The sequence below is a fragment of the Piliocolobus tephrosceles genome, chromosome 6 (assembly GCF_002776525.5).
Source record: "Piliocolobus tephrosceles isolate RC106 chromosome 6, ASM277652v3, whole genome shotgun sequence".
NCBI classification, from domain to species: domain Eukaryota; kingdom Metazoa; phylum Chordata; class Mammalia; order Primates; family Cercopithecidae; genus Piliocolobus; species Piliocolobus tephrosceles.
Genome location: NC_045439.1, coordinates 111,779,518 through 111,792,263, shown reverse-complemented (window position 1 = coordinate 111,792,263; position 12,746 = coordinate 111,779,518). Strand labels below are relative to the sequence as shown.

Sequence of the window (12,746 nt, the reverse complement as noted above, 5' to 3'; positions counted from 1 at the left end):
CGTGGAATCCGGGAAACCGCAACAGACTGTACTTTGCTCCTGTATTTTAGGAATAACTGTTGCTAACCTGCCTCTGTCCGATTCCACCTTCTATGAAGTACACACAGAGGAGCAGTTCATTCTTTTGTAAAGGGATTGGTGGACTTTGTTCGAGATGTCATTTCAAAAGAAATGAGAAAAAAGAAAAACTAAGACCTGTGCTGTAAAGCATTATATAGGAGTAGATTTATTACAGCTACTCCACATTTTCCAGAGTGATACAATTACCACAGAGTTAAAAACTATCACTGTTATCGCTGTTTATTTTACAATAATTGGTTTAGTCTACAAGTTTAAGGCAAACATACTAATGCATTTGCTTTTCTTCAGAAATCATACTTATAAAGATTACATAAAATCTTTCCCAAAACTTCTAAGAAATATTCAGTAATTAAAAATAAGTCTGATTAAGATGCTTTACCAGGATACATGAATGAGCTAAGGTGGTATATAATGCTTTTAAAAACAAAATAAAAAAAAATTCAAAAAAGGCAATCTTTATCTTGTTTGAACAATGCATTCTGAAAAGGTTAAACTTCAGAAATTATTTAAAGGTAAATAAGATTGGCAGCCATAAGGAATACTATTTATAAAATAAACAGAGTTATAGAGGCTACTTTAAAGAAGAATGAACTTTGGACTTCTGAGTATGACAAGTGCACGATGATGGACCACTGTCGTGGGGAACACAGTGCAGCATCACAGCACACAGACTGGCATCGCCTGGGTGTGCGCTGCTCTATGTTTCTCAGAAAAAGAGGAGTAGATGCACTTTTTCAGCTGTTTTCTGTTGGTTTCCAGTGAGCATAAATGCTTAATATCATTAAGAAAACAAAAATAAAATTTGAAGGAAGGCAGCCCTTTTTAACAGGAAGGCAGAGTGTGGCTTATGTGTCTCCATTTAACACTGCCAGGCAGTTCTGCAGCAACTGTAGGTTACCCTAAAAAAGGAATAAAAAATAAATTATAAATTTTAGTCCAAACAATCTAGAAGACTCCTACTGAAAATACAGTTAGAAACCACATAAAATGTAGTGTTAGAAGTCATATGACTTTACTGATACATTAGAAATTTAAAAACAGCCATTCATTATATACACATAAAGGGTTAAACATATAAAATTACATAATTTGTTTCACATACAATAATACTTTCTACATACGAGATTCTTCAGTAAATTTCTTTTTTTCTTTTTTTTTCTGAGATGGAGTATCACTCTGTTGCCCAGGCTGGAGTGCAATGGCACCATCTCAGCTCACTGCAACTTCTGCCTCCCGGGTTCAAGTAATTCTGCCTCAGCCTCCCCAGTAGCTGAGATTACAGGTGTCTGCCACTATGCTCCGCTAATTTTTGTATTTTTAGTAGAGACGGAGTTTTGCCATGTTGGCCAGGCTGGTTTTGAACTCCTGATCTCAGGTGATCCACCTGCCTCAGCCTCCCAAAGTGCTGGGATTACAGGCATGAGCCACCACGCCAGCCTTTCTTTGTTTTGATATGGAGTCTTGCTCTGTCACCCAGACTAGAGTGCAGTGGCATGATCTCGGCTCACTGCAACCTCTGCCTCCTGGGTTCAAGCGATCATCCTGCCTCAGCCTCTTGAGTAGCTGAGATTACAGGCGTGTGCCACTACACTGGCTAATTTTTTGTATTTTTTAGTAGAGACAGGGTTACACTATGTTGGCCAGGTTGGTCTTGAACTCCTGACCTCAGGTGATCTGCCCGCCTTGGCCTCCCAAAGTGCTGGCGTTACAGGGGTGAGCCACAGCACCCAGCCTTCACTGTAGGATGTTTAACAGCATCCTTGGCCCACCATATACTGGTAGTAACCATAGAACACCCAGTTGTGATAACCACAAATGTCTTCAGCTATTGCAAAATGTCCTCTGGGGGGCAGAATCACCTCTGATTGAGTACTACTGTTAACAGAACAGTTATCAGCAACCTAAATACAGAGAACTCAGGTCAGAAAGAATTTGAAAAAGTATAGAATCTGGCCAGGCATGGTGGTTCATGCCTGCAATTCCAACACTTTCCGAGGCTGAGGTAGGCGGATCACCTGAGTTCAGCAGTTTGAGACCAGCCTGGCCAACATGGTGAAACCCTATCTCTACTAAAATTAGCTGGGCGTGGTGGTGTGCACCTGTGTCCCAGCCACTTGGGAGGCTGAAGGAGCAGAATCGCTTGAACCCAGGAGGCAGAGGTTGCAGTGAGCCGAGATCACGCCACTGCACTCCAGTCTGGGGCAACAGGAGCAAAATCCCGTATCAAATAATAAAAAAAAAGTGCAGAATCTGGAAACTGGACACTGACATCAATCTATAGCAGGACTGAGCAAACTTTTTGTGTAAAAGGCTAAATAATAAGTATTTTAGACTATTTCAATAACTCCAGTATGCTACTACATAAAAGCAGCCACAAAGCATAAATGAATGAGCTTGGCTGCGTTCCAATAAAATTTTATTTATAGATACTTAAATCTGAATTTCATAATTAATACATGTCATGACATATTATTCTTTTTTTTTTTTTTGAGACGAGTCTCTTTTTGTTGCCCAGGCTGGAGTCCAGTGGCGCGATCTCGGCTTACTGCAAGCTCTGCCTCCCGGGTTCACGCCATTCTCCTGCCTCAGCCTCCCGAGTAGCTAGGACTACAGGTGCCCGCCACCACGCCCGGCTAATTTTTTGTATTTTTAGTAGAGACGGGGTTTCACTGTGTTAGTCAGGATGGTCTCGATCTCCTGATCTTGTGATCCGCCCGCCTCGGCCTCCCAAAGTGCTGGGATTATAGGCGTGAGCCACGGCGCCTGGCCGACATATTATTCTACCTTAAAAACAAAAACCAGGCCGGGCGTGGTGGCTCAAGCCTATAATCCCAGCACTCTGAGAGGCCAAGACGGGTGGATCACGAGGTGAGGAGATCAAGACCATCCTGACTAACACAGTGAAACCCCGTCTCTACTAAAAATACAAAAAATTAGCCGGGTGTGGTGGCGGGCGCCTGTAGTCCCAGCTACTCGGGAGGCTGAGGCAGGAGAATGGCGTGAACCCAGGAGGCGGAGCTTTCAGTGAGCCGAGATCACGCCACTGCACTCCAGCCTGGGCAACAGAGCAAGATTCCATCTCAAAAAAAAAAAAAAAACAAAAAAATCCCAACCATTTAAAAATGGGAACACCATTCCTGGCTCATAGACTTTACAAAAGAAGATGGGCTGTAGTTTGCCAACCTTTAATGTATAGCAAAACTTCTGGTAGTTCATAACTTTTTATTTTTATTTTTGGACACAGAATCTCACTCTGCTGCCCAGGCTGGAGTGCAGTGGCATGATCTTGGCTCACGGCAACTTCCGTGAACCTCTCAGGTTCAAGTGGTCATCTCGCCTCAGCCTCCGGAGAAGCTGGGATTACAGGCATGCGCCACCATGCCCAGCTGATTTTTGTATTTTTAGTAGAGACGGGGTTTCACCATCTTGGTTAGTGGTCTCGAACTCCTGACCTAAAGTGCTGGGATTACAGGCGTAAGCCACTGTGCCCGGCCTCTCTTTAAAAAAAAAGAAAAACAACGAATATTAGAAACCAGCTCAGGCTCTGTAAGAGTAATAATGCCAAACTTATCAAAACATTTTGACAGGGTTATTAGACTAAGAAATCAGAAAACAAAAATAGCAAATGTTAAATAAATTTTTTTTTTTGGCATCCAGGCTGAAGTGCAGTGGTGCAATCTTGGCTCACTGCAGCCTCCACCTCCTGGGTTTAAGCAATTCTGCCTCAGCTCCCGAGTAGCTGGGACTATAGGCGCCTGCCACCACGCCCAGCTAATTTTTATATTTTTAGTAGAGATGAGGTTTCACCATGCTGGCCAGGCTGGTCTTGAACACCTGACCTCAGGTGATCCACCCGTCTTGGCCTCCCAAAGTGTTGGGATTACAGGTGTGAGCCACCACACCCGGCCTAATTTTTAAATGTTTTTATTAAGAAAGACTTTTAAAAAAAACAACTAGTCAAAAAATGATACTGGTTTCCATATTAGGTATTAGATTCTTTCAGAGCTGACCACTGGAGACGATATAGATATTATTCTTACTTTGACTAAATAATCTTTAAAATCCCTCTCAATTCTAAGATTCTCTAGTCTTAAAATTACTCTAAGGTTTGGGCCAAACTTTATATTAACTACAAGAAGAGGCTTAATTCAAAGTAAACAACTAATGTAAAAAAGACCAGAGGGTCAGGCATGGTGGCATACGCCTGTAATCCCAGCTGCTCGGAAGGCTGAGGCAGGAGGATTAACTAAGCCCAGGAGTTTGATGCTATCCTGGACAACACAGCAACATTCCAGCTCTAAAACATAATTAAATACATACAATTTTAAAAAACCAGACCAGGCATGGTGGCTGATGCCTGTAATCTCAGCACTATGGGAGGCCGAGGCAGGTATCACCTGATGTGAGGAGTTCGAGACCAGTCTGGCTAACATGGTGAAAACCCTGTCTCTACTAAAAATACAAAAATTAGCCAGGTGTGGTGGCTAGCTACTCGGGAGGCTGAGGCAAGAGAGCTGCTTCAACCTGGGAAGCAGAGGTTGCAGTGAGCCGAGATCATGACACTGCACTCCAGTCTAGGTAACAGGGCAAGACTCTGTCTCAAAACAAAACAAAACAAAACAAAAAACCCCCAGACTAGCCGGGTACAGTGGCTCATGTCTGTAATCCCAGCACTTTGGGAGGCTGAAGCAGGAGGATCATTTGAGGTCGGGATTTCGAGATCAGCCTGGCCAACATGGTGAAACCGTGTCTCTACTAAAAATACAAAAAGTAGCCGGGTGTGGTAGCACATACCTGTAATCCCAGCTACTCGAGAGGCTGAGGCAGGAGAATCGCTTGAACCCGGGAAGCAGAGGTTGCAGTGAGCCGAGATCGTGCCACTGCACTCTAGCCTGGGCAAGAGCGTGAGACTCTGTCTCAAAACAAAACAAAACAAAACAAAAAACCCAGACCAACTGTTTTGAAGCAGTGAAATAACCTCAGAAAATGAAATTCCAATTCAGGAATAGCTGTCACAGTATCCCTATGAGAATTAAGATTAAAGAATTATCAATGTCATAACTGATTCATTTCTAAATTACAAGTAACTTAAATTATTACATCTTTATTACAACACTACCTTTGCATGCTTCAGTTCTAACTCTGCCAGTTCCACTAAATTTTTTCTGAATGCAGCAACTCTTCTTGTCTTAAAATCTATAAGTTCTGTGAACAAGAAATTAGGATTATTTAATTTACATAATAGTCATAAAGCATACCTTGTGATTGAAAGTTAACATAACAGTACCTTGTTTTGCAGACTCAGAGATTTTTTCAAATTTCTGACAACATAATTGTTGGGAAGTTTCGGCCTGGAGAACATCTTTATTTTTTGCTCTTGCTTTATCCAGTGCTTTATTAGCATTTTCATAATCCACTAGTGACCTAGACCTTCGATACAGGAGATCCTATAAAACAGAATGCTTCACAATAGTATATATATTGCATGTTTCCAGTAGTCACACCCAGCCACCACTGTCACCACCACCACAACCATCAGAGCTAACACACAGTGAATATACCACATGCTAGTTACTCCAGTTTTTATTTTGAGGTGGAGTTTTGCTCTTGTGGCCCAGGCTGGAGTGCAATGGCATGATCTTGGCTCACTGCAACCTCTGAAGTTATTCTAAATTTTTTTTTTTTTTTTTTTTTTTTTGAGACAGAGTCTTGCTCTGTCACCAGGCTGGAGTGCAGTGGCACGATCTCAGCTCACTGCAACCTCCACCTCGCGGATTCAAGCAATTCTCCTGCCTGTTTCCCGAGTAGCTGGGACTACAGGTGTGTACCACCACGCCTGGCTAATTTTTGTATTTTTAGTAAAGACGGGGTTTCACCATGTTGGCCAGGATGGTCTCCATCTCTTGACCTTGTGATCCACCCTCCTCCGCCTCCCAACGTTATTCTAATTTTTAAATATTTTTGTAGAGATGGGGCCTCACTATGTTGTCCAGGCAGGTCTCAAACTCCTGGCCTCAAAGCAATCCTCCTATTTCAGCCTGCTAAAGTGTATTACAGGCGTGAGTCATTGCACTCAGCCCGTTTTTTAAGTAACAGCTTGAATTACACAGTCCATGTACCACATAACTCACAATTTAAAATATGAAATTCAATGGTTTTTAGTAAGCTCACAGAATTGAGGATCACCATAATCGATTTTAGAACACTTTCATCACCCAAAAAGAAACCCCATGCCCATCAACAGCCACTTGCCATTTTCCCATGTGTGCCCATATCCCTAGACAACCGCTAATTTGCTGCCTCTACAGATTTGCCTATTCTGGACATGTCTTTTTTTTTTTTTTTTTTTTTTTTGAGATGGAATCTCACTCTGTTGCCTAGGCTGGAGTGTGGTGGTGTGAACTTGGCTCACTACAACATCCGCCTCCTGGGTTCAAGTGATTCTCCTGCCGCAGCCTTCTGAGTAGCTGGGACTACAGGCGTGTGCCACAACGCCTGGCTAATTTTTGAATTTTTAGTAGAAATAGGGGTTCACCTATTCTGGATATTTCATAAAAATGGAATCATGTGAGTTTTTTGTGCCTGGCTTCTGCCACTTAGCATGTTTCAAGTTCGTCTATGTTGTAGCACAAATCAGTATTTCTTTTTTTTTTTTTTTTTTTTTTTTAATAGTATTTCACATATGGCTATATCACATTAACTCATTCATCAGTTGATAGGCATTTGGTTTATTACCACTATTTGGACATAATTAATAATGCTGCTGTGAACATTTACATACAAGTGTTTATATGGACATGGCTTCATTTCTCACTATTAAGGAATGAAATTGCTGAGTAATATGGTAACTCTACATCAAACCTTTGAGAAACTGCCATATGGTTTTCCATAGTGGCTGCACATTTTACATTCCTACCAACACCATATGACAGTTCCAATTTCCTCAGTCACATCCTTGTCAACACTTATTATCTGTTTTTTGGTTTTGGAGAAGGAGTTTCGCTGTCGTTGCCCAGGCTGGAGTGCAATGGCGCAATCTCAGCGCACCGCAACCTCTGCCTCCTGGGTTCAAGCGATTCTCCTGCCTTAGCCTCCAGAGTACCTGGGATTACAGGCACGTGCCACCATGCCTGGCTGATTTTGTATCTTCAGTAGAGATGGGGTTTCTCTGTGGTCAGGCTGGTCTCAAACTCTGGACCTCAGGTAATCTGCCTGCCTCTGCCTCCCAAAGTGCTGGGATTACAGGTGTGAGCCACTGTGCCTGGCTTTATCTGTTTTTTTTTTTTTCTTTTTTAAATGAAGGCCACTTTGTGGGTATAAAGTGATATCTCGTATTTTTTTTTTCCTTACATGGAGTCGTGCTCTGTCATCCAGGCTGGAGTGCAGTGGCGCGATCTTGGCTCACAGCAACCTCTGCTTCCCAGGTTCAAGCAATTCTCCACCTTAGCCTCCTGAGTAGCTGGGATTCCAGGTACCTGTCACTATGCCTGGCTAATTTTTATATTTTTAGTAGAGATGGGGTTTCACCATGTTGGCCAGGCTGGTCTCAAACTCCTGACTTCAAGTGATCCACCTGCCTTGGTCTCCCAAAGTGTTGGGATTATAGGTGTGAGCCACCACGCCAGGCCTATCTCATACTGCCGATTTGCATTTCCCTGACAGCTTGTGAGTATCTTTTGATGGTTTAATGGCCATTTGTGTATCTTCTCTGGAGAAGACTTTTTAAGTCCTTTGCCCATTTTTAAATTGGGTTATTTCTCTTTTTATTTATTTTTATTTATTTATTTATTTTTGACAAAGTCTTGCTCTGTCACCCAGGCTGGAGTGCAGTGACGCGATCTTGGCTCACTGTAATCTCCACTTTCCGGTTCAAGCAATTCTCTGCCTCAGCCTCCTGAGTAGCTGGGATTACAGGCGCCCGCCACCATGTCTGGCTAATTTTTTTGTATTTTTAGTAGAGATGGGGTTTCACCATGTTGGCCAGGCTGGTCTTGAACTCTCAACTCCGCGATCCACCTGTCTCAGCCTTCAAAAGTGCTGGGATTATGGGCATGAGCCACCGCACCTGGCCTTCTCCTTTTTTTTTTGAGATGGAGTCTTGCTCTGTCGCCCAGGCTGGAGTGCAGTGGCATGATCTTGGCTCACTGCAAGTTCTGCCTCCCGGGTTCACGCCATTCCCCTGCCTCAGCCTCCCATGTAGCTGGGACTACAGGCACCCACCACGATGCCCAGCTAATTTTTTTGTATTTTAGTAGAGACGGAGTTTCACCGTGTTAGCCAGGATGGTCTCGATCTGACCTCGTGATCCGCCCGCCTCGGCCTCCCAAAGTGCTAGGATTACAGGCGTGAGCCTCTGCGCCTGGCCCTTTCCTTCTTTTCAATAGAGATAGGATCATGCTATGTTGCCAGGCTGGTCTTGAATTCCTGGCCTCCAGCAATCCTCCTGCCTTGGCCTCCCAAAGTGTTGGGATAACAGGGGTGAGCCACCATGCCCAGACCTGCTTTCATTTCTCTTGGGTGAATACCTAGAAGTGAACTGACTGGATCACTGCATAGTATATTTCGCCTTTTAAGAAACTATGGCCGGGCGCGGTGGCTCCCACGCCTGTAATCCCAGCACTTTGGGAGGCCGAGGCGGGCGGATCACGAGGTCAGGAGATCGAGACCATCCTGGCTAACACGGTGAAACCCCGTCTCTACTAAAAATACAAAAAATTAGCCGGGTGTGGTGGTGCGTGCCTGTATTCCCAGCCACTCGGAGGCTGAGGCAGGAGAATGGCGTGAACCCAGGAGGCGGAGCCTGCAGTGAGCCGAGATGGTGCCACTGCACTCCAGCCTGGGCGACAAAGCGAGACTCCATCTCAAAAAAAAACAAAAACAACAACAACAAAAAAAACTATGGAAGTTTCCCAAGGAGGTGCACCACATTCCTATTAGCAGTATATGATGGTTTAAACTGCTATGTATCTTTGCCAGAATTTTTCTCCTTTTATCCATTCTAATTAAGGTGTATAGTGATACCTTGTTGTACTTTTAATTCTGACAACTAAATTTTAATCATTTCTTAAAGTTACTAAGAAATTGTTATCTATTAACGACCACATTTGGCTGTGAACAGGGGCTCACACCTATAATCCTGACACCTTGGGAGGCTGAGGCGGGAGGATAACTTGAGCCCAGGAGTTTGCAACATAGTGAGACACTTGTCTCTGCAAAAAATTAACAAAAAACAACCACGTTTGATAATTTAAAGTCTTCAAAAGTGAATATTTTAGCACTGCCCATCCAATGTAAATAGTTTATAAGATATAATTTGATATGAACGGTGTATTTATAAGTACCTAAGAATTCAAAGTTAAAGGGTTATAGATAATTTAATAAAAATGATCAGCATCAGTGATCAGGTGGGAATTTTGTGTACAATATCTCAATTCACAAATTAACACTGAATTTGGGTTATCTGATCCACTAAGTTTTCAGTGCTTTTCAGTTATTCGTGTTAACTTTTTCTTTTTCTTTTTTTTTTTTTTTTTTGAGACGGAGTCTTGCTCTGTCGCCCAGGTTGAAGTGCCGTGGCGCGATCTCTGCTCATTGCAAGCTCCACCTCCCGGGTGCATGCCATTTTCCTGCCTCAGCCTCCTGAGTAGTTGGGACTACAGGTGCCCACTACCACACCCGGCTCATTTTTTGTATTTTTTAGTAGAGATGGGGTTTCACTGTGTCAGCCAGGATGGTCTTGATCTCCTGACTTCGTGATCCGCCCACCTCAGCCTCCCAAAGTGCTGGGATTACAGGTGTGAGTCACCGTGCCTGGCCTTGTGTTAACTTTTTTTTTAAAGACAAGGTCTTACTCTGTTCAGGCAAGAGTATACAGTGACAATCACGGCTCACTGCAGTTTTGAACTCCTGGGCTCCAGCAATCCTCCTGTGTCAACCTCCCCTGGGACTTACAGGAACATACCACCATGGCCTAGCTAATTTTTAAAACTTTTTGTAGACATAGAATGTCATTTTGTTGCCTAGGCTGGTCTTGAACTCTTGGCCTCATGTGATTTTCCCACATTGGCCTCCCAAAGTGTTGGGATCACAGACATAAGTCACAGTGCCCAGTCAAAAAAATTTTTTTGAGGCCAGGCGGGATGGTTCACGCCTGTAATCCCAGCATGTTGGGAGGCTGAGGCTGGTGGATCACTTGAGGTAAGGAGTTCGAGACCACCCTGGCCAACGTGGTGAAACCTCGTATCTACTAAAAACACAAAAATTATCTGGGTATGGTGGCGAGTGCCTGTAGTCCCAGTTACTCAGGAGGCGGAGGCAGGAGAATGGCTTGGACCCAGGAGGCAGAGGTTGCCATAACCCAATATCACGCCACTGCACTCCAGCCTGGGCAACAGGGTGAGACTCTGTCTTTAAAAAAATAATAAATAAATAATAATAATAATAATAAATTTTGGTTAGTGTTTTAGTCTTGCACAGTTTTTTTTTTATTAATTTTTTTTGAGACGGAGTCTCACTGTGTTGCCCAGGCTGGAATGGAATGGCGTGGTCTCGGCTCACTGCTATCTCCCCGTCCTGGCTTCAAACGATTCTCCTGCCTCAGCCTCTGGAGTAGCTGTGATTACAGGCGCCTGCCACCATGCCTGGCTAATTTTTGTGTTTTTAGTAGAGATAGGGTTTCACCATGTTGGCAAGGCTGGTCTCAAACTGCTGACCTCGTGATCCATCCGCCTCGGCCTCCCAAAGTGCTGGGATTACAGGGTGTGAGCCACTGCGCCCTGCTGCCCACGGCTTTTAAAGGGAAACATGAATTGCCTTATAAAAAAACATGTTTTTGTTTTATGGCACTCTCACTCTCAATGGAGAACTTGCATAGACCAAATAAGAAATCCTTTTGCAGCTGGGTATGGTAGCTCATGCCTGTAATCCCAGCACTTTGGGAGGCCAGGTGAGGGGATCACGGGGTCAGGAATTCAAGACCAGCCTGGCCAATATATGGTGAAACTCCATCTCTACTAAAAATACAAAAATTAGCCGGGCGTAGTGGCGGGCACCTGTAATCCCAGCTACTTGGAAGGCTGAGGCAGGAGAATCACTTGAACCCAAGAGGCGGAGGTTGCAGTGAGCTGCAATCACGCCACTGCACTCCAGCTTGGGTGACAGAGCTAGAGTCCACCTCAAAAGAAAAAAGAAATCCTTTCGGAATATGTGGCTCATGCCCGTAATTCCAGCACTTTGGGAGGCCAAGGCAAGCAGATCACCTGAGGTCAGGAGTTCGAGACCAGCCTGGCCAACACAGGGAAATGCCGCCTCTACTAAAAATACAAAAACTAGCTGGGCGTGGTGGCACATGCCTGTAATCCCAGCTACTCAGGAGGCTGAGGCAGGAAAACTGCTTGAACCCAGAAAGCAGAGGTTATAATTGGGTGACAGAGTGAGACTCCATCTCAAAAAAAAAAAAAAAAAAAAGAAAGAAATCCTTTAGCAATACAACTGTTATTTGATCATTTTACTTTTGTTTTCCAAGATATTTTACCTGAAGAAATATACCCAATTCATTTTTTTTAAAGACAGAGTTGGGGTTTCGCCATGTTGGTCAGGCTGGTCTTGAACTCCTGACCCCAGGTGATCCACTCGCCTCGGCCTCCCAAAGTGCTCGGATTACAGGTGTGAGCCACTGCACCCGGCCAGGTCTTGCTTTTTTTCTTTTTCTTTGTTTTTATTATTTATTATTATATTTTGAGACAGAGTTTCACTCTTGTTGCCCAGGCTGCAGTGCAATGGCGCAATCTCTGCTCACTGCAACCTCCACTTCCTGCGTTCAAGCAATTCTTTCTCAGCCTCCCGAGTAGCTGGGACTACAGGCGCCCACCACCATGCCCGGGTAATTTTTGCACTTTTAGTAGACATGGGGTTTCACCATGTTGGTCAGGGTGGTCTCGAACTCCTGACCTCAGGTGATCCATCCGCCTCACCCTCCAAAAGTGCTGAGATTAGAGGCATGAGCCACCACCCCCAGCCTCTTTTTTTTTTTGTGAGACGGAGTTTCGCTCTTGTCACCCAGTCTGGAGTTCAACAGCATGCGATCTCAGCTCACTGTAATCTCTGCCTCCCAGGTTCAAGTGATTCTCCCACCTCAGCCTCCCAAGTAGCTGGGATTACAGGCACCCACCACCATGCCCAGTTAATTTTTGTATTTTCAGTAGAGACAGGGTTTCATCATGTTAGCCAGGCTGGTCTTGAACTCCTGACCTCACGTGATCCTCTGGCCTTGGCCTCCCCACGTGTTGGGATTACAGGCGTGAGCCACCACACCTGACCACAAACTCATTTTTTTAAAGTTCTAGATTATATCAGAAATATAATAAAGAGGAGAATTTTATGTGAGGTTTCCCACATGAAATATGTATAATTATATACATATATACAATTTCTAAAAGGAGAAATAAAATTCATATTTGAAAATATAATTTAAAATCACATAAAGGAGATAAATCATCATTAACAATCTGAAGTCTAACAAACTCTCAAGAAATGGCTTTTTGTAAAATGGCTCATTTAAAAAAAGATTAAAATTACCTTAGCAGCTTGAGATTCTCTTAAGTAATATTTTAAAAGATCAGAAAGTTTGAGGTCTTCATCAGCAGACACTCGTGCTTCTATTTTCT

General features: G+C 43.7%; 1 protein-coding gene across 1 annotated transcript in view; it reads right to left on the bottom strand.

Moving 5' to 3' along the window:
* Positions 1-201: 201 nt before the first annotated feature.
* Positions 202-12,746, bottom strand: part of SNX6 (sorting nexin 6) — a 68,053-nt gene continuing 55,508 nt past the window's right edge. Inside the window, exons 11-14 of the mRNA XM_023227268.2 lie at positions 12,658-12,744; positions 5,369-5,528; positions 5,201-5,286; positions 202-980 (exon numbers count right to left, since the gene is read on the bottom strand). Of these exons, the coding sequence (XP_023083036.1) occupies positions 927-980; positions 5,201-5,286; positions 5,369-5,528; positions 12,658-12,744 (387 nt within the window). The 3' untranslated portion in view covers positions 202-926. The remainder of the gene's footprint in view (positions 981-5,200; positions 5,287-5,368; positions 5,529-12,657; positions 12,745-12,746) is intronic.